The sequence below is a fragment of the Sander vitreus genome, chromosome 16 (assembly GCF_031162955.1).
Source record: "Sander vitreus isolate 19-12246 chromosome 16, sanVit1, whole genome shotgun sequence".
Classification (NCBI taxonomy): domain Eukaryota; kingdom Metazoa; phylum Chordata; class Actinopteri; order Perciformes; family Percidae; genus Sander; species Sander vitreus.
In genome coordinates, this window is record NC_135870.1 from 9,750,597 (window position 1) to 9,777,111 (window position 26,515).

Here is a 26,515-nt window from a genome sequence, read left to right on the forward strand (position 1 = left end):
CTGTCATATGGCTGATAAACATATATCACATATAAATCAAATTACCGCAGTGCACTAGTGATAATGAGTCCATTTCTATTATACTGTCACCAATGAAACCAGTGGAGCTATTTACTTTAAGAAAAATGGTGCACAGATATAAAATTCTACCCAATTATACCAGCACTGTTGCCCCTCAGAATCATAATTAACATTCATTTCTAATCAATACATTTATCTGGTCAATATCTTGGTTTAGATGGAATTTCAAATTCATTTCATAAGACATTTGAGTTCATTAAACAACACCATCCAGCCTGTTACAAATATTCAGATACATCTGAGATGGGGGAGAGTACCTTTAGTTTCTCGTCTTTTTGCAGTAGGCGTAAACATCCGATTTATCGAAAGAATTGAAGATCCCTTATTGTGCTACTACGACACTAGAATCTTAGAAATGAAAGTATAATTCACAACACATGGATTTATTCAATCAATTTATTTGTCACGTGAAAACATATACAAATACAATTTCAGTTGAAAATCTTTCAGTTCCTTCAATGTATGCATTAAAAACAGTGGGTGGTCTGAAGCACCTGGCCTAAAAATCTTTTAGGCAGGGTAGGGCTCCGCCTGTTGTATGTTCAGCCAAACAAACCTCTCTTTACAGGTTGATTTATAAGGTGTTAGACATCTCTGGAAAATTAGTTTTATGAAAATTAAAATGTTCTAGGGCTCATCCTGGTCGATTTTGAGAATGTTTCGAAAGCATAAAATAGGATTACGTTTATAAATATATGGAGCCCCTTAACTTTGGTGGCCTTTTAATAAATTGGGTGAAATTATACACAGTCATATTTCAAGTAAGATTATACACAAGGAGTATCTTTTTAAAGATATCTGATTATCAAGGGGCGTCGGACTGGGTTGTTCCCTGTCTCCATATCTATTTATGTTAGAAATATAAACATTAGAAACAATAAGACTATACTTACTACATTGCAATTTCATTGCTTGACAACTTTGTCTATTTTTGAATTGTCCCTTCCAATGTCCTGCCACTGTTTTAACTGTAACATGCTTTCCATTTATCATTCACTATTATTTATGGATGTTTACAGCATCAGCGTCAACCTCATACCTGCTAAAATATAATTAGTTATATTGTTCATTAGCTTCAAGATAAATTCATATCCTTGTCTAGTTAAGTTTTAGAGGTAATACTGCTTCTGAGAGCTGGGTACAGGAGAAAATATAACAAGTAAAATGTCTAATATTTTCCTGTCAGATTATTTACGAGGTGACTGTAGTAACGGGAGACGTGCAGAACGCAGGAACAGACACCCTGATCTTCATGTCTGTGTTTGGAGCCAACGGCAGCACAGAGGAGATGCTGCTGCAGAAGAACGAGGACAGGTAGCACAAACATGACATCAGAAAACAATATAAAATAAAGAGACTGTTTCATTTTGCTGCAGATTATGAACTTCTGTGTGGTGGATAACAGGTTTGAGCGCGGCCAGGAGGACACTTTCAACATGGAGATTGATGACATTGCTCCACTGAGGAAAATGAGGCTTCGCATTGATGGCTCCGGGAGTCGACCTGACTGGTTTCTGGAAAAGGTCAGCTCATCTTAAAGGAGAACTATACACATCAAAGTCTGTGTAAAAGTCTTGAGGAGTACTACTGCATATTGGGAGAAACAATGTATGAAGCCTTTTGTGGCTCCAGATAAAAATAAATCTGGAGGTGTGGAGTTAGAAAGTAACGAGCTTACCAGACCTCTGTAGCCCGCTCCTCATCTCTGCTTGAGGCTAGCAGCTTAAGATAACATTAGCCACTACTAATATACCACACTCAACTGTCAGCAGTTGAGTTTTGTTGTGGGTAATGTAGGCACCAGGTATTGACTGATAGAAAGAACAATGTATGGAATAAGACAGACAATATCTCTGGTTCTGCAACATTGATTTTAATATAAATATATATATATATATATATATATATATATATATATATATATATATATATATATATATATATATATATATGTCCATCAGGAGACAGCATTGCGATGCTAAATCAGTGGTGGACTCTCCTACTAACCTAATCCAAGACAGATAGACAGGAGTGTTGGATGATTACATGCAAGAACATTGTCAGAGATTACAGCAAAAGGAAAGCTCTACGCAGGTTCAATCTTCAGAATAAGATGACCATGCACGATGCACAGGTGTCCTTAAATCTTGTCCAGGGCTAATTGGTTATGAAAAAGAAACTGCAGATCTCATCCATAAAACATAAATCAGGAGCATAAAAAGCAGAACAGTAAAAGCTTCTTCAAAAATCAATAGTACAAAGCAGTCACAGGTTTGTGTTTTTACGCTGGCACTGTATGCTGTAGGTCACAGGATCATTCAATCTATTATATCACACAGCACACAGACAAATACACACACACACACACACACACACACACATCTATCCCTGCCTGCAGTAGAATGGTCAATGATTCACCCACCCACAAAGACACACACACACTCACTCACACACACACACACACACACACACACACACACACACACACACACACACACACACACACACACACACACACACACACAGACACCCACACAGTAGGGCCCAGAGTTCCTGGAGTGACATATTGACCCATTTTAATCATCATGCTGTTTCTGGTATCACACACACACACGCACAAAAACACGCAGTAATGAGCGATGTGTGTTGTTTCTGTATTCAGTAAAGAGAGAAAACATTTCATTTTAAATTTCCTTTAGTGTGACTTGGTGTGTGTTAGTGAAAAAAATCTCCAATTTTTAATGCTTTGTCCAGCGATATAATAGACTGCATTAATATACATACAGTACGTTTCCCAAAATGGTTCAGTACTTTTTCTCTTTGGCTGACCCTGTGAGGACAACATCACTGCTCACCTCCAAATTCAGTCTGATGTCTCAGGCCAAATGCATTGATGAAACAGAACACATTTCCTATGCAAATGTCTTCTCTGGTAAAGGCACCATGCCTGCAGAGCAGCAGAGCAGTCAGGAACAATACCGAGCCCTGTCCGTCCGTGCCTGGGACTTAGCGACTGCAAACATCTCCTTGACTTGACCTTGCACCGAGCCTTGTGTGTTCAGCATCACAAGCGAATGTGCTGCCTTTATGAATTGTTGGGTCTATGTATTAAAATGGAAACAACGGTGCACCGGGCGGACTGCCAGTATGGTAAACTGCCCAAATAAATATGCAGAGTGGAGAGTTAATAGGAGTTTGGCTGCCTGAGCTGAGTCTTTGTCTAGTAATGAAATGTTCCCCAGGACTAGTGATCAGACATCCTGGGAGAAGCAGGGTTTGTGTTCACACTGCTAACACATTAGTGTCCATAATATAAATATGTATGACACAACACTTATTCATATGATCATGTTTTTATCCAGCTTGTGGCATGGCTCGTGGGATGTTGGTCCACAGATTGAAATATCTCACTATTTAATGGATAGACATGACATTTTGTACATTCATGGTGCCCAGAGAATAAATCCGACTGACTTTTGTTGGATTGCCATTAAAGCAGACATTGATACAGTTGATCCCTTATTGTTTCTTCTAGCGCCATCATCAGGTCAAAATTTTTATTTCTGCTTATGACAAATGGCATTTTCATCAGCCCTAGGTGTACTATCGTGCTAATTAGTAGTGTTGCTAAAGTAAGTTGGTGAACATGGGAAATATTATGCCTGCTGAAAATCAGAATGTTAGCATGTCATTGTGAGCATGTTAGCATTTAGCTCAAAGTTCCATTTTGCCTAAGTACAACCTCACAGAGCCGCTTGCGTGGCTATAGACTCTTCCACATTATACCAGAGTTAATGGTTAAAGGTGTCTTTCTTGTACTGATTAAATATTCTGATTACGATTAATATGTTAGGAATGGATGCATATTTATTCCACAAACGCTGACATGGTTTAATCTTTGCAACACATCATAATAACAGTACCTATGATTGTTAAATCTATGTTAGAAAAAGTGTGCATTCATACACTTTTGGTGTCATACTTTTTATTACACTTTAATTCTCCAGTGGTTTATTTTACTTTGACTGTGACAGTGGATCATAAAAATAAAAATCAACGTCAGGATTCTGAATGACATTAACTTTAAAGAGCTAACTCTGTGCATCCAGGTGATCATGCGTAACCTGACCACAGAGGAGGTGTCTTTGTTCACCTACGAGGAGTGGCTTTCCAGGACCCGTGGACCCAAGAGAACCATGATCTGCGAGATGGCTGCTGTAGTAAACGAGGAGATGATGGTGGAGCCCACCACCTATATAGTCCAGGTCAAGACCAGTGATAATGCAGGTAAGTCCTTAACACATGCCGGCTGCTGTCAGCTTGATCATGAAAATGTTTTTTGTTTTTTTAAGTTTATCAGGTAGTCCCATCAAAACCATGAATGTGATCTGTCCTATTGCAGTCGGAGAATGAGCTTTTTCTTTCACTTTTCCTGAGAAAAAGAGTACGTATGTGTGTGAAAGACATACTGTAAAGCACTGGTTCTAAACCTTTTTGGCTTCAAACAAAGCTGTATCTACTTGTGACTCATCATCACAGGTTGCATATGTCAACGCTTGTTGTTAAGTTTAATTTAAAGAGTTTTTAGCAGCCTGAAGATGAGTAATTCACAAGCGAAAATCTAAGTTTAGAGAAGAAAATTGTGCAGGAAACATTTTCTGCTTTACTATAGTACTGTTCATTATCTAGCGGACCCCTTGGAGGGTCCTGACCCCCAGGTTGGAAACCACTGACCTAAAGGATCTCAGTAATATCAAATCAAATATTTTTTTACACCAGAAAAAGAAGGGGACCGAGGATTGATCTTTGGGAAACACCTTTTAACGTTATCATTTGTATCAGACCTGTGAGACAGTGGACACTTATTAGGCATACTGACTCCATCCATCCATCCTTAAATCTCTGGGTCAGTGTCAGGTCAGATCCAGGGACGCTCAGAGTGATCAGAGCAGCTCAGACATCCTCTTTCATCAGTAACATCCTCCGGCTCTTCATGGGGGATCCTGAAGGACTCAAATGTCGGATGAGAGACTTCATCTGTCAAGTCATGTCCTGGGTCCACCTTGCCATCACCTCTCGTGATTGTTTTCTTTCTAAGGCAGTTAAGGGTAACCTACAGGTGCCCAAATGGCTAAGTTGAAAGTGGATGGTGGCTTGATTTTTCTCAGATGAGTGAACTCCTCACCCTTTAATGCCAAGTTAGCGCTACAAACTTGTAGAGGCTATTTATGTCTGTAATCTCATTTTTTTCAATCACTATCCAAAGCTCAAGGCCGAGTTCATGGATATATGTTACATAGCTCCTGGTCCTCATTTGACGCAACCTTGGGCAGAGAATTATGTTTTCCAGGAGGAGCGAAGTGGGAATAATTGATGTTTGACTCCAACATGGTAATGAATGATATCCTCTTCAGAAACCAGCCACATGGCTTTGCTCCCTCTTTTCTTCATGCAGTACTTTTCTATAGCTCAGTAGTGCTGCTGATCAATACAATAGCATGGCGAGAAGTCTGAGCCGACTTCAAAGGACTGATCTCTGCCCTTGGCTGTTACTGGAAGCTAAGATGTAGCCCTGCACCACCACTGAGGCTCTGGGAGGAATAATGAGCCAGAATAATGAGCCAGGCACACACACACACACACACACACACACACACACACACACACACACACACACACACACACACACACACACACACACACACACACACACACACACACACACAACATAGGAGATGCCCTGCACAAGGTAATGTCTCCCCATGTATAGTGTAAAGAGGCATTGAATGTCAAGTATGTAGGAGGTATATGAACATAATAATCATTTAAAGGAAACAGAAACATAAAATGCAATTCTTAGTATCTAAATTTCTTTCTAATTTCTATTATTGCTCATTGAAACTACAGGGCTGTTAAATAAAACATCAGATTTCTAGTTCAGTGTACAGACAGGTGAAGAACTAGAAAAAGTGCTGCAGACTGAGCACCGCCTAATACACATTCACTTAGTGTCTAACCCACTGTAATGAAATAATAAAGCACAGAGGAATTATAGACGTGCTGTCTGAGTCACGCAGCTTTCTCTGCTGCTCATTTTACTCTGCATAGTGTGGCTGGTTGTTAGCGGGTCAGTTTCCGCAGGGCTTTGCAATCTCAGTATTTATTGGCAATTCAATAAATCCCTGCACTAGTTGAGCTGCATTGCAGTTTAAAAGATCTACAACAAAGTGCATTTTTTGTAGTTAACATAATATTTTTTATTGTAATTATTAACGAGTTAATAATTAGAATAATATAAAAGCTACAATTGGAACAGTCATTACAATTATATAGTTTAAATGAAACTATACTGTGCTGATTCAGATGCTAATACAGTTTATTGCCAAGCTCCCATTTTGTCACTTTGTTCTTCAACATGTATTGTTCTTGGGAAGCAGAATTTCTGATGAATCTTTCTAAATGGATGACTCTCTCGTCTTCTCAGGGGCAGGCACTGATGCCAACGTGTGGATCATCATTTTCGGAGAGAATGGAGACACAGGGACGCTGGCATTGAAAGAGTGCAACAAGTCCAACAAGTTTGAGCGCAAGCAGGTGGACACATTTCGCTTCTCGGACATCCTCAGCATGGGAGAGCTCTCCAAAGTGCGAGTCTGGCACGACAACTCAGGTCAGCCCTGAGATCATCAGTCACTCTGCATAGTGGGCCGATTAAATCTGCACTTTATAACTGGCATTGTGAAAAGTGCTGTATAAAGGAAGTTTACTTAAAGGCATAATATGTAGTATTTACTGTTGTTTCATCATCCTTGACAACATTTTTACTTAGTGTCTTTTTGGTTTCCTGATCACATCCCTCCTAGGTCCTGCTCCAGGATGGCACTTGGATTATATCGATGTGAAGGATGAGATCATGGACAAAACATTTCGTTTCCCCTGTGACCGCTGGCTTGCCAAGAATGACGATGATGGACAGATCATGAGAGAACTGGCATGCGCCAACAACGACTACTTGGACCTCAACGAGAAGACGAGTAAAGCCAGCACATACAACACATTTTAAAGTCATAATCTTTAAGATTGTAGTCCTGGTTGATTTGGCGACACGTGGTTACCTTGGTACCAGCAAGTGTGGATGAATACTACAGGTCGCAGAATTCTAGAGGCAGCAAACACTCCTTGAGTAGCTATTTTGTCAGAAATACATTGTATGTTTTTTATAAACAAGTCATTAATCTGCCTTATCCCATCATGCCATGATCAACCACAATCTGGTTTCATGCTGCACATATAGTTTGCCACCCGACAGCAGGTCATAGCAACATTGATTACCCTTCTAAGGAGCTCACTGTGGCTGCTCCTTCTTGTTCCATCACTCCCTGCAATATTTAAAAGCGTAAAATGCACAAAGACCGCTGTCTTGTTTAGTAGACAGCAGTCCCTTTGGTGACAAATGCATTGTGTTTCCTCTGTCTTCTTCACAGTAAGAGTCACTCTGTGTTTTCCAGCACTTTTAATGTGAATCAGCAACAGCAGGATGGTCTATTTGCATTAGCAGTTACTTACAAAGGGGCTGGTATTAATGAGACAAAATTGGATTACATGCTGCATAGTTTCTACTGAGGAAATGGCAGACTCTGTCAATAACAATGAAAACTACCATATAGAGGGAGGACAAATACTCATTGTAAATACATTAAATGGCTGTTGCAGAACAAATGCAGACCAGAAATAGAATACAAAATGGGGTTTAAATTCATGAAAAATGATTATAACTTTAAATTATCCCATATATTTCTGTGCTAGGCATCTGTGTGGAAATGATGCGGTGCCAGACATCTCTGTTTGCGGACAACTGACACCATTTACTTTATGTTTTCTCACTAAAAGAGTACGAAATCTGCATCACAACTGGAGACCTTGAAACCAAAGAAAATGCCTGGATTGTACTTGAGGGGAGGAAAGGCCGATCCAAAGAATTTGTAATGGAGAACTCCTCAAAGAAGAAGAGGTTCTTGCGGTAAGTACTTGGTGCAAGATTAATTAAATGAGCTGCAACGTGTTTACATGAAAAAGCTTAAAGAAATGTGCTTTCTCTCCCCGTAATTGTGTTCGCTTTTTATGATAATCCTAGCAGCACCAAGCACTTGAGCTCAGACCAACGCTGCAATCCAAGATGATGACATTACACCATCCAGAACAAATTGGCAGTGACATGAATTTTAATTATGTGGGCTAATTTAAGCGAACAGCTCCTTTCTCTAACGTGCTTATTTTTCTCTCTTCTTAGGGGCAATGTTGACAGGTTTGAGTTTTCGTCCAAGAACCTGGGGGACATCGCTGGTATCTGCCTGGGCCACACACCCAAGGATGGAAAGAAAGTAAAGGGAGAGGTTAACTGGCATGTGGAGGAAGTCGTCGTCACTGAAAGGGAACTGGGAAACAAGTAAGACATCAGTTACTGCTCAGACATCTACATCCATGCGGGAGTCATTCATTCTACCGTTCATCATACCATTTGCTGGTAACAAATCGTTGTTCCTTCTCTGTGTTATCACCTCCAGGTACATCTTCAGTTGCAATGCCCTCATCCCTCTCTCTCCAAAGAGGGATGAGTTCTTGACCTTTGAGTGCACAAAGTCCATCGAGAGCTTCGCCAGTAAAGCTCGAAGCCTGGTGCCCGTCAAGTACGAGATTATTGTCATCACGGGTGATGAAAAGGGAGCGGGTACAGATGCCAATATTTTCATCACTATCTACGGCTCCAATGGAGATTCGGGCAGCCGGCAACTGCGGCAGAAGTGTCGTAACCTTTTCGAGCGCGGTCAGACGGACCGTTTCCTGCTGGAAATGTTGGACATGGGAGAGCTGCAGAAAGTTCGGGTGGAGCACGACAACTCTGGTCTGAGCCCCGGCTGGCTGCTGGATCGCGTGGAAGTCACTAACACAGCCAATGGTGTCACCACCATCTTCCTCTGTGGGAAGTGGCTAGACACCAAGAGGGCTGACGGGCAGATCTCCAGGGTCTTCTACCCAAAATACTAGAAATACTATTTATTTATTTATTTATTTATTTATACAAACTCCCATTGCAGAGAGATCCCCTCTCATGTTTAAAAGTAATGACCAAAGAGATTCTGCTCTGGCAAATTTTATATCTCAGGAACTGAGGCAGATTTTTACATTCTCAGTTTTTTATTATATTTATTATTATATTGTAGTTAGATATTTAATACTACTTGGGAATATAGCCTGCAATGAAATACTGTGACAATACGCTCTTAGGGTAGGAAACTGAATGTGCCATTCTTTTTAGGTTTCATATGTCAGGGATGGTTTGTTTAGTTGTTTTGTTATAATTTTGGTTTTATAAAATATTAAACTCTTTTGCAATACTCAATACAGTTTTGAACCTGTTTGACTCACCTGGCTCTGCAGGTTATTGCAGCTCTACGGAGCGTTTTAGCATCTTTTAACTAAATGTTTTGTTTTTTACGGCCCACATCTCACCTGTTTTGGTTAACGTCCACCATTCTTTTCAATCCATTTCCAGCAGCAGACAGCTGATTTTAGGGGGAGAAAAGCTCTGATAAAGCAACTGTACAGCAGACAGAAAAAGTTACTAGCTGGTGAAGAAAGTGGAGCATTTAGCAGCTGTAGAGCCAGATATTTTACTTAAAATGGACCAAAACAGAACTAAATGGAATTAGTATTCAACTCCAAATGAATGCCAATGGTGCTCTGTGTCTGTTGGGTGTGTAAAAAGGGAACTGTTAGCTAATTCAAATTTATAAGGAGATACTATATTATTATTTTTGGTTTACAGCTTGTTCTGCTGCTCCCAAGGGACAAAAAAACAAGTATTGCTGCTTTAAAGTCTAGTTACCAATACGTTAAACTGGATTTTTTTAGAAACGTGTATACATTGATGCTCAATACATGTCAATATTTCCACCTGATGTAAAAGTAAAGTAAAAAGATGCCAGTTTTTTTTATTTATTTATTTTTTTACTATTTTCTAATTTTTACCTGATAGCTTCTCAAATGTTTTATCATCTGGGGGGGGTGATACCATATCATACCAGAATATAAGACATAAAAACAAATACCTGTCCATTTTATCCAATTTATTACAAAAAGAGCACATACAAAAGGATAATATACAAGCCATGAAATAAAATTAAAAAACAGAACAGTTTGGGTTTAGCAATGCAACTTTTGAAATCATTATCATTATTATTAGTAGTAATAATAAATAAAGTACAAAATTCCACCACATGTGAATCTAACATTTACCCATAATATGCTCATCCATTTCTTCATCAACACACTCATCACCATTAATGCGCTATTGCTTTAATATTAATGATAAATAGTTCTATTTTCAGATAAAATATCCTATATTGAAAAACATTGCGCAGTCACAGCTAAACAGCAGAGTTTCATACAAGGATGGCGGCAGCCCTTTCACTGGCACTGTTTGGGTTATTTTCTCTTCAGTTTTGTTTTTCAGTTTCAAACAGCAACAAAATTTATAATTTTTATATTCTTTGTATATATTTTCACCATATTCTATTAAACCATTGAGACTATATTGAAACCTGAGAAAACATGCATTTTTAGAAAAGGTTGTGCTTTTAAATCCTTGCCTTCCTTTTAGACTGAAAGGAAACAGGATAGATTCTGAGAGTAGAGATGGACGGTAAAATAAAATAAAAAAACAAGTAAAGAATCAAGGATAAAAGATAAACAGAATTAAAGAAGGATTACTGAAGTATTTGTAAAGCCCACAATGAAACATGCCTCTTCATAGTCAGAACTATTTCCACAATATGTAACGCTCCAGTTCTACAAACCAACAGCTAGTTTGGACAGTTTGACTTCAATTTTGAGGATAATGGCTTTTGTAGACACCTGTCAAATGTTATCTTAGCTCCTTCACAACTCACTCTTTTAGTTAATTATGCAACCAATAAGGCATGGTGGCTTCATGGATTGATTGTTATTAATGGTTTCAGTAATATGGAAATATCTCCTAATACATAAAGCGAGGCACTTGTTATGCTTAAGTCTACAAACTGAAGAGAAACACCAGAGAGATGAAAATAGATAGATACAAAGAGTTAAAGCAAAGTAACATGCTTCACAGATGATCGTTATTAAGACCCATAGTGCATTATGAGAAGCAGAGCATAAAAGTTTTTAGTGATAATATTAAATTATCTAAACTAACTTTTTTTTTTTTTTGCCAGTGAGAGGGTTCCCATATTTAAACAAGTGAGTGCAAAACAAAAAGAAAATCAATTGATTGCAGTTTGTCCACTACATCACAGCATGGGGGATCAGAGAAATTGCATTGAATGGAATGTAACCGAGATCCACAGCACCACATGAGAGAGAGAGACAGAGAGAAAGAGAGAGAGAGAGAGAGAGAGAGAGAGAGAGAGAGAGAGAGAGAGGGATAGATGGAGAGCGGGCTCAGTAGCTCAGCCTTTGACAGTAAACATCGCACAGCCAGCTTGTAGGGATCAAACAGCAGGGATCTTTTTTTTTTTCTTCTTAAGTGTTCCAAAAAGTACAACAGCATGCAAAGCATTCCCAAAACAATGCAAAAATGAGGTAATAGTTTTTTTTCATAGCATTTTTGTGTTATTTCTAAATAAATAAATTATGATTCACCCCCCCCACAAAAAAAACTATATAAAATTAAATACCCACAATATCTACAGTTAGTAATAAATTATGATTGTTAAATACTTAAGGCATCTCAACTGACAACACCCTGTGTAAACTATGAAAACTTCATCACAGATGACTCCACTACAGGAGGAGGCAGTGTCGACACTGGCAGTGCACAAGACAGGGAGTAATCTGAGTTAATTGATCCTTAACCCACGAGGCTAAAAGAGTCTCTGGGTTTAACATTTACTATCACAGTGCATAGGACAGTGAGGGTCCTAAAGGTGTCCTGTAGAACTGAAACGGCAGGCTGACACAAAGGGTAAAAAACAGAAGAAGTGAAAACTGGTCAGACCAAGTAGAAACAGCCTGAATATAGTCTGGTGTCTGTGTGCACTGCGAGAGGGAGGCTGCCTCCGTCGCACCACGTTCTACATGTTCTAGCAATACAGCATAGCAACCAGCATAGCAACCACGAGGGGCGGTCTGTCACACAAATACACAAGATCAATACGCAAGCTCCTCTCTCCGCTGAAACACTGCATGAATCTATACCTAAATATAAACCAACGCAAATGCAATACCAAGAAAAAAAACTTTTGTTGCTATAACTATTGTCACATGTGCTTGTTCTTTAGGCAATAAGGTAAACATCAAAAAGAGGATCCCGTCGTTGCCACCAAAGGGGACAGGATGAACACACGCTACAAGTCAGGGGAGCAGCCACTGACACTGTTTTTATGTTTTGTTTGTTAGTGTTGAGAAGATAGTCACAGCTCAGATTAACTAAGTCATGCAAAGCCATCTCTGTACCTTTTTAAATTGAAGAAACGCTACCAAAGCTAACAGCCCAAGTCAAAGATGAAACATGCATTTTTGTACATACTGTTCTGCCACTGGTGGAAGATACAGGTACAAGGGCAGCTAAGTCTTCCTCCCACCTTGCTCTGTAGTGCCTAATATTTTCCTTTTTCCATCCCTTTTTTTTTGGCTTTGTGTTCTATAAGCACTCCAGTGGCCATGCTATTAACCTACGGTGAGTTAACGTCAAGGTGTTGCTTCGAACCCTTAAAACACACTCACATTCACACTCTTTGAACATCCACACATTTTTAGACATATTCTTTAAGTCACACAGAGCAGAGCACACTTACACACACCTGCGCGTCAGGTTCAAGCTATACCGTGACAAAATGCATTTTGGTAAAAACACTTTCTACCTATATTTTAAATTTTCAAAACACTTAACGACTCGATCACTGGGCTCGGATTTCCACAGCAGTAAAAGAGACCTACTCACACGACACCAACCCAAGGTAAATGTACAACTGTATTGCAAAATGTCAAAGCTGCATGATAGAATTAAAACACTCAGCTAGCTGGTGCGTGTCCCCCCAAGAAGGCGACAGCCAGATATCACTTGTTGGTTACTGCTACTCTACTACGACCACAAATGATCTTTAGGTAAACATGGCATCAGAGCATTTGTTAAGCTTTCCTGTGTGGCAGAATATTCATTTTGATTGAAGTGTGTTTGAAAGAGAGAATGTAGAAAGAGAGAGAGAGAGAGAAAAAGAGAGAAAGTAGCCAGCTCAGTGTGGGGTTATGTGTTTTCCACTCTCAGGACTTTAAGTCATGGCTTTGAGGACATGCTACACAGCCCGGGGCTACCTACAGTACAACACCACAACAGCAACAACACCCCACTTACGACCAGCAAGCTACAAGTAAACCCTGTGTACATGAGTATGTGTGTGTGTGTTTGTGTGTGTGTGTGTGTGTGTGTGCCTGCGTGTCTTTTGCCTCCAGAGGGATGTGCTTCTATATAAAGAGAGTCCTTTGCGGCCTCTCATGCAGTTAGTTATCCTGGCTTGGCTCAGTAAAGCGTGAGTCAGAAGGGTGGTGATGTCACATGAAGTCTGGAGACATTTGGCAAAGCACCCAACAAGGGGGAGCCGGCAAGCCGGGGTGGAAGAAAGCAGAAACCACACCAGACGAGGGTGATTGACAAGGAGATGGGGGGGGGGGGGGGTTTAAATCTCATCAGCTGTCAGGGTTCAGCTGTGTTTCAATGTCAACTCGACAGATCGGACACTTCCTGCTGGTGGCCAGCCATTGGTCTACACAGCCCTGGTGGAAGAGGTGCATGCAGGGCAATCTCCTGGAGGATAGAGAGACAGGATCAATGTTAATTCACATTGACTCTCCCAGTGCAATACAGTTATGTGCTTGCAAATAACTTCTGAAACTAGCAGGGGGTTCATTTTGTTCATTCAGGCACGTAGAGACAACTTCTGTTGAGTCATCAATCCTACGTGCCTCTCAGACAGCTGAGACTCCACATGCTGTAAACTAACCCTCTTTCCTTATCACAGGACACAGTTCCTATCCCCTGAACTTTACATCCAAACTTGGTTTGAAATGCATGAGTGGGTGCACATGCTCATGTCACTGCTTAAAGAAATAGTTTCAACTTTTTGGAAATATTTGCTTTCTGGCAGAGTTAAATGAGAAAACCAATACCACTCTCATATCTGTCCATTAAATATGAAGCTAGAGCCAGCAGCTGGGAGTGACCCTGTATGTCTAATGTAAGCAAGAGGGAGGATTTGGCTGTAGTTATGATGATATATTTACCATTTGCTTACACATTTATTTAACAGCAAATGGTTCACTGAGTCAAGATCTCATTTACAAATAATGACATGAAATGAATGTGTGTAAAATTTTACAAAAATCCCACAATATCCCTTAAATACATGTGCATCTATAAATTATGTTAATTTATTTAAAGGAAAAGTTCGATTTTAGAAAATATGTCTATTTGCTTATAGCTGCGCATTAGATGAGAAGATCGATACCACTCTTATTTCTATGACTGCTATCAATCTTTTCATCTAACTCGCTAGCAAGCAAATAAGTGTATTTCCCAAAATGTCCAACTTTTTTTTTTAAAGCTTTTTTTAAATCTTTTTTGAAAAAGTGATGTTTTAATGGAAACAAATGTCTGTGGCTGTGAAGCATTTCTGACCTGACGTCCTCTCCATCCTCCAGCATGGACAAACAGATGGTACACTTCTCATCCACATCTGTTTCCTCCTCCTCCGCAATCTTCAACTGCAGGGGCTTTCTCTGTTAGCAGGTCAGATTACATAGAGACAAAAGGTAGGGTCAGAAAAGGGAATATAAAAACTGTGAACATATTCAATAGTGTAAGTCTCTGTGTGTTATGAACAGAGGTGGGCCTTTAGGGCCAGCAAGACCTTCTCTGCTGGCCAAGAGATTGTCAGAATCATAAAAAATATATTTTTTATAATTATATATATATATATATTAATTTCTAAAATTGTGTATTTATTTATGTCATATGTAGTTTACAGAGTCCGTTCCCACGCGTCTATTACCGTAATTTCATTGCTATTCTCTCCCTCGGTTGTGCTGCTTCCCGTGCATCTCATAAATCAGCTTTTATCCAATCAGATTCCCCCCCCCCTGTGCTGTCTCTAGTTGAAAAATCTGCTCTGAGGCCTTCAGAATTCCGAGTGAATCCCTCTGCTCTTGAAGCAAATAGGGACAATGTTGTTGATGGTCATATTCTTTAGCCAATCAAATTTCGAGTTTGCCGTGTTGGGCGTATTATTTGACAAACTCCTAGCTGGGCTTGCCACCTACGTCGGCATTTTTCATACCAGTTAGCCAACTGAAGCAAAACTAGCTAGCATCACATAACTGTTAACAGTAATGCTCATAGGTAATGTTAGTTCAAGTTCGTTTCGAGTTTAGATGTAAAATTAATAAAAGAAAGGAGGATGTACTTTTTCTCCAAATGATGAGCAGTTTTGGTAAGTTTAATGGATTTTTCTGCATTTTAGTCAAATTATTTTACTAGCTATTACCAAAGAGTATAGAAGTATGCTATTACCGTTTGCTTTAGATTGTTGCTGCTGGTGTTAAAGGTTTGAGCAGTGTCAGTGGCCGCTGTGCATTTTTGTGTGCGTGGTGGCGTGTTTGTTGAACCCAGCAGCTTGGCTGGAATTTGTGGGGAAGCCTGTTGATTCCTAATTGTGTGTGTGTGTGTGTGTGTGTGTGTGTGTGTGTGTGTGTGTGTGTGTGTGTGTGTGTGTGTGTGTGTGTGTGTGTGTGTGTGTGTGTGTGTGTGTGTGTTTGTTGTCGTCCTATGAGTTAATGTGACCGGTTGTTGTGGGGTTTGTTTTTGTTTCTTTGGTAATAACATTAATTTGGACTATATGTGATGCAGCATTATGACGTATTGCGTGAAAGTGATGGCTTCAGTCACCGTGTATTCATGTCTCTGCTATAGTGTATTGAAACTCTCTAGGTGTTGAGCCTTGTGGTAAATCACTTTATTCCACACGATAATGCCCTAGTGTCATGCTGAGGTTATTCAAAGGTGTTTTAATTGCTGTAGGATAGTACTGAAGGCCCAGGTGAAAAACACAAGGACTGGTTATGAACATCTAGTTATCTGCCTTACCTTCTTGTATTTGTGTGGAAAGGTGAATCTCTCTATGGTTGTCTGAACAGCTCCTCTGCTGACACTCCCCAGCCGGTCCTCCAACTGCAACAGCTCCTGAGGAAAAGTTGGTATCCAGTTGAGAATAGTATAAAGTAGAATACAATATAATGTAATAATACTAATAACAGCTACTAAATGGAGCTCGAGGTGAGATTGTTTTGTAAAACTGATGTTTTCAAGGTCAAGAATGAACTTGAAGCTCAAATTTCCTCAAAGTCCTTAAGGTGCACTCTTGTGCAACATCTACAATTCCATGACAACTGAGCAAACTCCATCTGCTGAAGACGGTCATGAACAAAAGCACAAGCACAAACATAAATTATACAAATTGAACTCGAGGTGAGATAGTTTTTTCAACTAGAGTAGAGCAGTCGAAAAGAGAGCCCTGGCTTTGATAAATGCACGGGTGGAAAGTGCATGAAATGTATAAAGAGATAGATTTACCTCATAACTTTCTCGCACAGCGGTGGCGTGCCTCGAAGGATTCAGACTTTGCAGTGCCAACAGGTGCAGCTGGGGGTACGGGTAGTTTCTGATTTCATGCACAACCTAACAAAAGAGAACTCTTTATCATATAACAGCAACATAATAGAAGTCAAACACAGTTTGTCTCTACTGTTTCGGTGCATTGTTAGAAATAAAAGACTAATTTTTAAGAAAACCGAAGGTGACACAAACCCCAAAACAGCAAAAGCAGAACACAGTTGGCAGAAGTGCATCAAATCAATGGAGAAAAACTTTAACTTATAGGTCAAGATATCTTTGGAATTCAGGACAAATAAAACAATTATTATGATAACAAACCTCACACTGAAAGATAGAGGGCTGACCAACATACCACTTGTGCAGAGGATGTGTTCCTGGGGAAGTGGTGCATTCGAGGGGAGGCCAGGTAATGCTGATAGTGCTGTGGAAGCTGCTGGAGCTGGTACTGGTGGTGAGGGAGGCCGGCATCAACACTGAGATCCCTGCAGGCAGACAGACAGGCGACTAAATCAACATCATCACCCATGTTAGGCAATGTGACAGACAGATGGGTTCAGGGATGAGAGGGCAAGATCATTTCTCGACTCTACAGGACTCTCGTTAATCTCCAACAGCGACTCACCAGTCTGTGCCTTCGGCCAGGTACCGCTGCTGCTGCTGCTGTGTCATTGGCTGGGGAACATGGAGGGCAGGAGAGTACTCATAGCCTGAGCGCAGTCGGTGAGGGTTCAGGGGAATACGCTCCTGGGTTCTTCTGCAATGAGATAAAGATAAGCTCAAAATGTCCAACATGGTTTTCTGTTTGCGTGGGAAACTGTATTTGCATGCAGGTAGTGATTCTACCTTGAGTGTGGGAGAATCCTGCGGTGCTGCGCTTCAAGAAGCTGCTGCTGGATGAGGTATTGCTGGTGTAAGGCCTGAGGTAGGAATGGAGGCCCCGGCACATCCTGGAACTGAGGGGGTGCAGGCAGGGCAGTGAGGGATGGGTGGTGTGCCGGGGGCAGGTGGGTGGCCAGGCCTGTCTGAGGTGGCTGGCTGGTATGTCCTAGAGGGAACTCTGCTGAGATGGGCACCTGGGGAGCGCCCAGGTGAAAGTGTCGGCAGGAGGTAGCATGGCTGTGTTGATGCCTGGTGAAGTGTGCTCCTATGGGAAATAAATGCAAGTGATCAGAATTGAGCCAGAAAGGCCCGCTGGGATCACTTTCATTCAGACAGACACCACAGAGAGACCCAGACAAACCAGTGACAAGTACATATTGACGCATATAATTGCAAAAACAAGCCCTTTCTGGCTCACACACACACACACACACACACACACGACAGCAGATGGAGGGCATAAGACCCCCTGTGAAGCACCATCTAAACCCACACACAGATTGCACCCAATGGCCTGCCTCTCCACTTGCTTCATCACTAACAGCCTGCTGTTTCCAAGAAGATCGAAGGCACTGAGGGTTGTCTTTGGTCCACTGCCACACCACACCGATACCAGTATCAGTATCGGCTCCGATACTGCCTAAAACGCTGGTATCGGTATCGGGAAGTACTGGAGTTTATGCACCGATCCGATACCACGTAATAAAGCACTAAAGAAAATCTACGTTAAGTAGTTTATTTATATTCTTTTTCCGTTATAACTGACTGTCAAACTGGATAATAAAAGAAAGTTCTGTGGCATTCATTGTTTGTGTTTGTTCATGTTTCACAAAGAGTTTAACCTGAGCCAGACCGACAACAAAGATAGAAATCATATCCCATACAGGGATAGTAGTATACAGTTGTTAAAACATAATCAAATATTAGAGATGCACCGATTACAATTTTCTAGGCCGATTCCGATTTCCGATTTTCTTTGAGTTAGGCCAGCTGATACCGATTTTAGCTGATTCCGATTTCATTTTTTCTAACCACTTTACAGCACACAAATATTTATTTTCTATCTTTTCTTTAATAGAACATTTTGCACAGAACATAGAACATTTTTTGAACAGGTAATGGATCACTATAAAATAGAACTATATAAATTACTCCTGGTGTGGGAAATTCACACACGTGCAATGTTAGAACCATTTCCTTCTTTTCACATCCAATATCCAACTAAAAACTAACTGGTTTTTGGTGTCGTCCCTCCACACCCTACTTCCTCCTTGCAGGTGTTGCATATTGTAAACTTGTTATCTTCTGCACACATGCTGACATGTTGCAGGTTAATTCAAGAAGTTCCCTACATGTTCAAGAATAGCGCGGACACGCGCTTCACACCGCGAGTGGGTACGCGCGACACATGGCGGAAAAGTTGAGAGAAAGGAAAAAGAGACTGTGCTGTCGCGTCCGTGTGTGTGTGTGTGTGTGTGTGCGTGCGTCTTTGAAAACTGTAACACGTATAACTTATGTTGTCAGTTAATTGTAGCATTGACCGGCATGAAATCGGCATATGTCAGACTGACCTGCCGGTCGCCGGTCATGGCCGAGCACGTGAAAACCGGCCAATTCCGGTCACCGGCCGGTCTATCTGTGCATCGCTATAAAATATATGACACACTGGTATTGGATCAGTACTCGGTATCGGCCGATACGCAAGTTCAGGTATCGGAATCGGTATCGGGAAGCAAAAAATGGTATCGGACCATCTCTAGTCTGTATTATGTTTGCGGTTTAAAAGCATAGCAACAGAAGCAGGCTCAAAACATTATCAGCCTCCATTTCTACCTTCCCCCACCCTTCCTATCAGGAGGTGGAGGAGACATGAGATTGTGTGGTAGTCCCACTGAATCACCTCGGTATCAAGTTGCACAAAACAATCAATAGAAATTACTCCAAGCTCAGAGAGAGGAGGGCTGAAAGGAGGGTGAGATGTGGACAAACAGGTCTGGAGGGTGGACTGTGCACTGTGTATAATGAAGTATTGTGTGTTTGCATGGTTGGAAGAAATAATTGTCTCATCTGCTGTTTCAAGCAAAGTCAGGCACATTTAAGCTGGACTTGTTAAACAGTAATATCCCTTAAATACATGTGCATTTATCTATACATATTTAAAGGAATAGTACAATATTTGGGGAATTGAGACTGGTATCAATCTTCTCATCTTAGCATATTTCATAGCACATTTCCCAAAATGTCAACCAATTCCTTTTAATTATTGTTTACATGACATATTTGCATGGCTGCTGCGTTGCATATAGCCTTGGGACATGGGAAGCCAGTGAACCTTGAGAGCCATGAGCAAACTGAAAACAACATTTGGCTGAGGAAGTAGAGCAGAAATGGCAGACTACTGGTTTGGATTGGCAGTACATCACTTTAGAATACAGCCTGTGACCCGGTTAAGAATGGACTCCAAGCGAAGCTTAAAGTAAATATCAAATGATTCGTCCCTGGGCTCTTTCGCAGCATGAACCACTGACATTAATATTTGACATATTGCAGTGCTGCCAGCAACAGCCCTGATGTTGTTATTGTTACGTCTCTGCTTCGACTTACAGACATAAAATGCCTGATTGGTGCAGAACAGACCCCCACCCATCAACACACACATACAGCACACACACTCATACACTCCCATCCACTTCTGCTCACCCCTGAGCTGCTGCACAGGCAGCCCCTCCCCCACAGTGTGGCTGCGGCATGGTGTCCCTGCGTGAGTGACAGCCTGTAAGCCCTGCCCAGCTGCGACTGCAGCAGTCTGACATCAAACCTGTCTCTCTCTCTCTCTCCCTCACCCCTCCTGCTTCCATCACTGCAGCTTTACAATCGCACCTCCCCTCTAACATAATCCTGCCTTCTGCCTTGTGCGGTGGTCTTCCATCATGTGCCTTGTGTATGCAGTTTTTCATTGAAAACCCATCACCAGCTGATGTCACTGGTTGGCATACTCATAATCAGAGTGAGGGACTAATGAGTGAAATCAGCTTGAAAGCTGCACAGCTGGACAGAAAATCTACATACAATTGGCTGTACATGGCACATGCTTGCAAACCACTTACTGACCTTGATGCTTAACATTGTGCAAACAAGGACAGGGTGGAAGACAAAGCATCTGATGTTAATGTGGTCTGTACCAGTGCAGCTACTGTGAAATAACGTATGCATTACAGCTGTTGAGTTATTTAAAAGTCTGTTGCTGTAGTCGGAGGAGAAAGTTGCAGAGCACACATGGCTGTGCCTCAGACACACCTTGGGTCTGCACATAAATAACTTGACTATTTCAGACGCTGTGAACAGATGCAGGGCTCAAGTGGCTGTAATGTGACAGCAAGAAGTCCCAGACTTTAAAACTTAAATCACTGAGTTTACATTTAAAATGTGCAGCTCAATAATGCTTCAAATAAATGACACCAGAGCCTGTGGTGAATGTTGTGACCAATCTACCCACTTCTAAAGTTATCACAGAAGCAAAAGGCTTGTTAATGCATTGTTTAAAATGAGAGCAACGCTCTTTAACCAAGGCACATTAAAAAAAAATAGTAAGTATATTATTGTTCATTAACAAAAAGGCTTTAATTTACGGACTTCCCGCAATAAATAATCAAAAGCCTTATCTGCGCATGTGCTATTATCACAAGGTATAACGGCACAACTGGATAACTGGAATTTATTTTTAAAAACTTTCTGTGTCAAGGTCTGTTCTACCACAGACAAGAAAAGGACACGATAAATGAGGCCAATATTGTATATTACATAGTAAGATATAACACTTTACAGATGAAATAGCTGCCACCTGCTGATTGCGCCAAATTGATTTCCCATTATGATACACATTTGGAGACTCTTATTCAATTGATAGTTGGACATTCTGGTGGAGAGTTATATGAGAAGATCAATACCACTCTTTTACCTGCCAGGTTCTCTGTCCCTTGTTTTTAATCCATACAAAATAATGGGTGGTTATGTGCCAGACTATTTCTTGGCGACTATTTTAAAGCCAAGAAAAAGTCTGGCACATACTCCTCTGTACAACTGCAAATTAACATTTTTACTCTTAGGTTTTTGTACAAATTAATGGGCTTTACAGGTGCTGGTAAGTGGTCTTTGTTACCTTGAGACAGAACCAGTCCAGTTTTTTTGTCCTCCCGTTTTCAGTCTCTTTGCTTAGCTAACAGGCTGATGGCCGAGCTTTATGTTTATGTCTTTGTTACATCATTTAACTCTCCGCCAGAAAAAGGATTTCCTAAAATGTTAACCTATACCTTTAATAACACAACCTACAGAAGAATGTAACCCAATGTTTAATATGTAATGAGGAGAGACTTGAAAAGGTCTTTTTGTGTTAAGATAAAATACCTCGAGTTAGAGTTGGGCGATAACACAATATATACCATGATAAGACGATTAATTTGCCATTACGTTATCCCGTGGTGTACAACAGTTTAATATCTTTGGAGCGTATTAGGCCATTTTAGGCAATGCTGGAAATCAATATTGGATTTTGATATGATTTGTGCATGGATTTTGCTGGATTAGCCAAAAACATACATTGTAGTTGTTGATTATTACAGAAAACTGACGGTCACACTATATATTGACATCAAAATATAAAATGATATATACCCAAACAGAAGATTTCATCCATATCGGCCAAAGTTGTTCCGATGTTAACTCGTCAATGAACACCAATGAGTGGATGTGAGGGAGGCTTTTTATAAAAACAGTGTTCGGAGTAGGAGGGAATGACAGCGTGTAACGTTAAAAATCAATACCGATGTGTTTCAGTATAAACATGCTTTTTTGTTTTAATGGATAGAAAAATTGGGTGCCCCTACTCCAAAGTAAGCAGAGCAGCAACTTGAATAAACTCTGTCAAAGACAGCTGAGAAATGAGAGCACATAAAGAGTGAGGGGACCGTCTCAGTGACAGCACAGTGTGAAGGGAGGAGGGGAGGAACACATGGAAATCAGCAAAAAGCACACTGAAGGTTAGAAAGAAAACTACAGTCTTTATTGGAAAATATTAGTATGTGCGGCACTGTGTGATAATAGTAATAATAAGAGTAGTATATCATATATAATCATAATAATACCATGCAAATAAAGATCAAAAGGCAAGGCCCGACCATGCTCTCTGTAGGGTTAACAGAACAGAAGCAGCATCCAATGAGTAGATGTGTATGCTTACAGCACATTTCAGTATAGCAGGGACATCTCTACACAAAGTTTACATTGGAATCTGCTGTTCAATATGAAAAAAACAAAAGTGTAAAATGACCATGCATTAGGATCTAATACAAGAACATAAGGTAGAAAACCACAACCAAAGAATAAAAGACATTTTCATTCTAAAAGGAGTTCTACAGCAGTGCAGGATATAAACATCCCTGTAAAATGGATAGCATTCTGGAGGTGTCTGAGGAAAGACTTAAGAGGGGAGGGGGGCTGTGCATGATAGCAGGGATTCTCAAATGGCAAGATGAGTTAGAGCCGAGTCTTGCCAATTTACTGTGACTGACTAAATCAATTCATCTAGCAGGAACAAAGGCGTTCACACATGGATAGGATTATGACCAGCCGTTTGGACAGGTGCAGTGGACCATCAAAGGTGAAAATGGCATCACACAAATCACTGTGGTTTTAGGTATTGATTAATTGGTGAATGTTAGGAAAACCAAAGATAATTGGTCACAATTATTTAGAGAAGGTGATCATACAAGTGCTTTAATGATTACAAAAGCTGGTACAATGCACCTTTGCAAATAGGGGATGGAGACAAAATTGAAAGAGTTCGATCAAGCCTGGCTGTAATCGAATCGGGGAGGATCAAAATGTATCCACTTTACAGAAATTTACAGCAAAATGTAGTCTATCCACACTGAATGGGAGAATCACAATGACAGTTTGTAGTAAAGTCTAATGCTACAATGGGTTATTCACTGAAGAGCAACATGACAGTTTAAATAAAGACAAACTGTTTTCTACAGAAGGTGTTATTCTTTAGTCTGTTACACAGAAGGATACGGTATGAGTGAGAACTCGGTTTAATGCCAATGTCGTCTTCAGATGGAAAGAGGAAATGAGGAAGAAGGGGTTCACAATACAGCTAGATGCAGAGAACAGGCAGAGGCTACGGCAGACAGCAGCAGATGATCGTTAGCTACACAATGGAGGGGGACAAAGGTCTGAGAAATGCGGAATGTAGAGCCAGCCTCGATACTATGGAACAGGAAAAAAGAACACAAATAAAAGCACAATGAAATCATTGGTGCTACTGCATGTAGTTTTAACAATGCACGTCAAAGTATTACCACTACTACTACTATTATTATTATTATTATTATTATTATTATTACATAATCAGCACAGATAGCCTATACTGGAATGGATGATGATTATAGTTATTATGCCCAATTCAGTGAGTGTGATTATTAATATATATGCTGTTCAGATTTTCACTGCACTTTCAGCGTAATTTGCAGGTTTAATTTGACGCTTTCCATCGGACAGTTTTGAGGTTTAATTGAAAATGACCATATTATACCATTTAAATGATCCAGTCATAGCCTCTTATCTGAGCTACGGCCATTACTCTAACGTTACCTGTCTTTAATGGCAGAGCAGAACCCTTATTGAAACTAACTCAGGGTAAAATGAGCGCAGGAAAACAACAGAACCCATGCCAGTTGCACACAAAGGGACAAACATCCCTTTTCATGTTATCAGTTGTCAGCCTCGATTCAGATACTTGCTTGGGCCAAATCAATGACAAATCCACACAGAGCGGTGGATATCATTAGCTGAAGCTGAGCTAGTATATGTGGCTGTATGAAGCTACTGGTATTTTTCAGCAACGGTAGCTTAGCTGTGACTGCACAAAAAACGCTGCAAACGCACGTAAACACCGCGCAGTAAAATATAAACCAGACCGCGCTAGCACAGCTGAGGATAAAAGAAAAGAGGGGCTGCCATTTGACAGCTGCAGTCATTTGATGCGGTTAACAGGCCTTGGAACATCCTAAAAACAAACGGCCATGGCTTTTATATAAGATTAAAAATGTCGTCAGTCAGACTACCCACGATTTAACGGTCTTTAACGGCGATTTCACGGCGACGCTACAGTTAGCAAGACAGCTAATGTTGTCTACGCTCGACTGTCGCTAATATGTTGGCTTGCGTTTTTTGCTAGCAGGTGTCAGCTCTGTTTACATCATTTGAGGACATTTAAAAGAAGGAAAAGCCGAGACATTTGTTAGGGTTAGGATAAGAAAATATATAGGGCAAGTCATACCTCTATTTCTAACTGAGCCGAAGACGGGGAGAACCAGATATCCAACATGTACTAACACCATCCTGGGTCCTTTGTTGTGTGGGTAGCCAGTGAGACAGATGGTCCATGGAAATGATCCCCTCCAGTCCCCAGCACATTCAAACGGAAAGGCTGCGCTGCAAGCACACACAGACCCGATCAACCAATCACTGGACCCCTCCGATAAGGACCCTCTGGGTTTGGCACCCTACACCACCAATGGGATGAGCAACGGGGCGGGAAAGTCTGTGTTTTGGACAGCCCGCCCCTCCATGACTGAACCAAATATTCTCAATTACCAACCCACCAGCCCAGATAAGGAACTTGGTAATGGCAGTGGGAGACCCTCAAATAGACATCTGGTTAAATTTCAGTCCAGTAAGCCACATATATTGTTTATTTAGAATTTGGCATGGATATCACTGAAATGCTTTTCAAAAATATTAAAATGGAAATTGTACTTTGATGTACTTTTTAAGATTAAAGACCCCACAGGTGTTTTCAGTCATTGTGGCTGATAAGACCTGTTCATGTTTGACCATTGGGATTTACATGAGTTCACCAATCTCACATTTAGCATTGGCATGTATACATCAGAAATAGGGGCCTGCTTTTCAAAATGAATTCAAATGCAATGTAAATATTACCCAATAACCTGTAATATATTATTCAGCAACATTTCCTAGTGACTTTCAATTGCTATATATATATGTCAGAGGCCGCACTCCTCTGAAGCAACTGTGGGTTAAGTCAGGGGTTAGATCACATTGGTTGATGGATGGCAGTGGGAATTGAATCCAGATCTCCCACACCAAAGGCATGTGTCATATCCACTGCGTCATCACCACTCAATACTGTACTTAAGTACACCTTTGAGGTACTTCAATTTGTTTCTACTTCCACTACACTACATTTGCAAGCCATACTTACCAGTGACATTCATTTTTACATAAAATGTAATATGATCAATTTATATAAAATGATACATCAAGATGAAAGGCCGTGCATACCCACATAGGTGTTCAAGCCACACTCAAAGCCACGTTTTGGAGATATTACAAGAAGATTGAATTCATTCATCGGATTTCAATCCTCACCAATTTAATTTTTTTTCCTTAGGCACACTGGACACTCCTTTTCAGTCTTAACACATGAGCAAAGACTACATAGCCTGTTTGTAATATTAATCGTTTTAAGGACAAGAAAACACATTTGATTCAATTAAATTATACACTTTGGGACCCACTGGATCAGTTGTCCCAGCCAGGATCGCTCAGTGAGAAGTAAATAAACAAACACAGCCATCAGGGAAATGTAGCTGAATAATCTGCTACAGAACATTAAGAAATATTCAATTCTCATTATAATTCATTTGAAAGACAGCCTCCCTATGTTGTACCATTTTCCTGTACAGCAGATATGCTGAAAACTGCCTGTGTCCTGAAAACCTCTCTGCCTTTAGTGTTAAGCCTGAAGGGGCAAGGAACAGATGGGCA

The 26,515-nt window shown here is 40.5% G+C and overlaps 2 protein-coding genes across 5 annotated transcripts in view; one reads left to right on the forward strand and one right to left on the reverse strand.

Annotated features, from left to right (window-relative positions):
- The window catches only part of loxhd1a (lipoxygenase homology PLAT domains 1a), a 29,986-nt gene extending 20,827 nt beyond the window's left edge, over positions 1-9,159 (forward strand). For both annotated transcript variants that reach the window (XM_078271622.1, XM_078271623.1), the window contains exons 34-41: positions 1,268-1,395; positions 1,487-1,604; positions 4,191-4,368; positions 6,566-6,751; positions 6,945-7,115; positions 7,972-8,101; positions 8,372-8,527; positions 8,646-9,159. In XM_078271622.1, the coding sequence (XP_078127748.1) occupies positions 1,268-1,395; positions 1,487-1,604; positions 4,191-4,368; positions 6,566-6,751; positions 6,945-7,115; positions 7,972-8,101; positions 8,372-8,527; positions 8,646-9,126 (1,548 nt within the window). In that variant the 3' untranslated portion in view covers positions 9,127-9,159. The remainder of the gene's footprint in view (positions 1-1,267; positions 1,396-1,486; positions 1,605-4,190; positions 4,369-6,565; positions 6,752-6,944; positions 7,116-7,971; positions 8,102-8,371; positions 8,528-8,645) is intronic.
- Positions 9,160-13,714: 4,555 nt separating this feature from the next.
- On the reverse strand, positions 13,715-25,591 carry ark2ca (arkadia (RNF111) C-terminal like ring finger ubiquitin ligase 2Ca). 3 transcript variants are annotated; one of them, XM_078271832.1, is made up of 8 exons: positions 25,002-25,591; positions 17,627-17,927; positions 17,406-17,537; positions 17,136-17,265; positions 16,742-16,846; positions 16,256-16,348; positions 14,792-14,892; positions 13,715-13,921 (listed from the first exon to the last, which is right to left on the reverse strand). In XM_078271832.1, the coding sequence occupies exons 1-8, from the start codon at positions 25,060-25,062 to the stop codon at positions 13,804-13,806; spliced, it is 1,041 nt and encodes a 346-aa protein (XP_078127958.1). In that variant the 5' UTR covers positions 25,063-25,591; the 3' UTR covers positions 13,715-13,803. The 3 variants fall into 3 exon arrangements, with proteins under 3 accessions (XP_078127958.1, XP_078127956.1, XP_078127959.1); XM_078271830.1 differs by having other exon boundaries at positions 16,256-16,351; positions 25,002-25,588; XM_078271833.1 differs by lacking the exon at positions 25,002-25,591 and adding an exon at positions 22,334-22,418 and having other exon boundaries at positions 16,256-16,351.
- Positions 25,592-26,515: the final 924 nt, after the last annotated feature.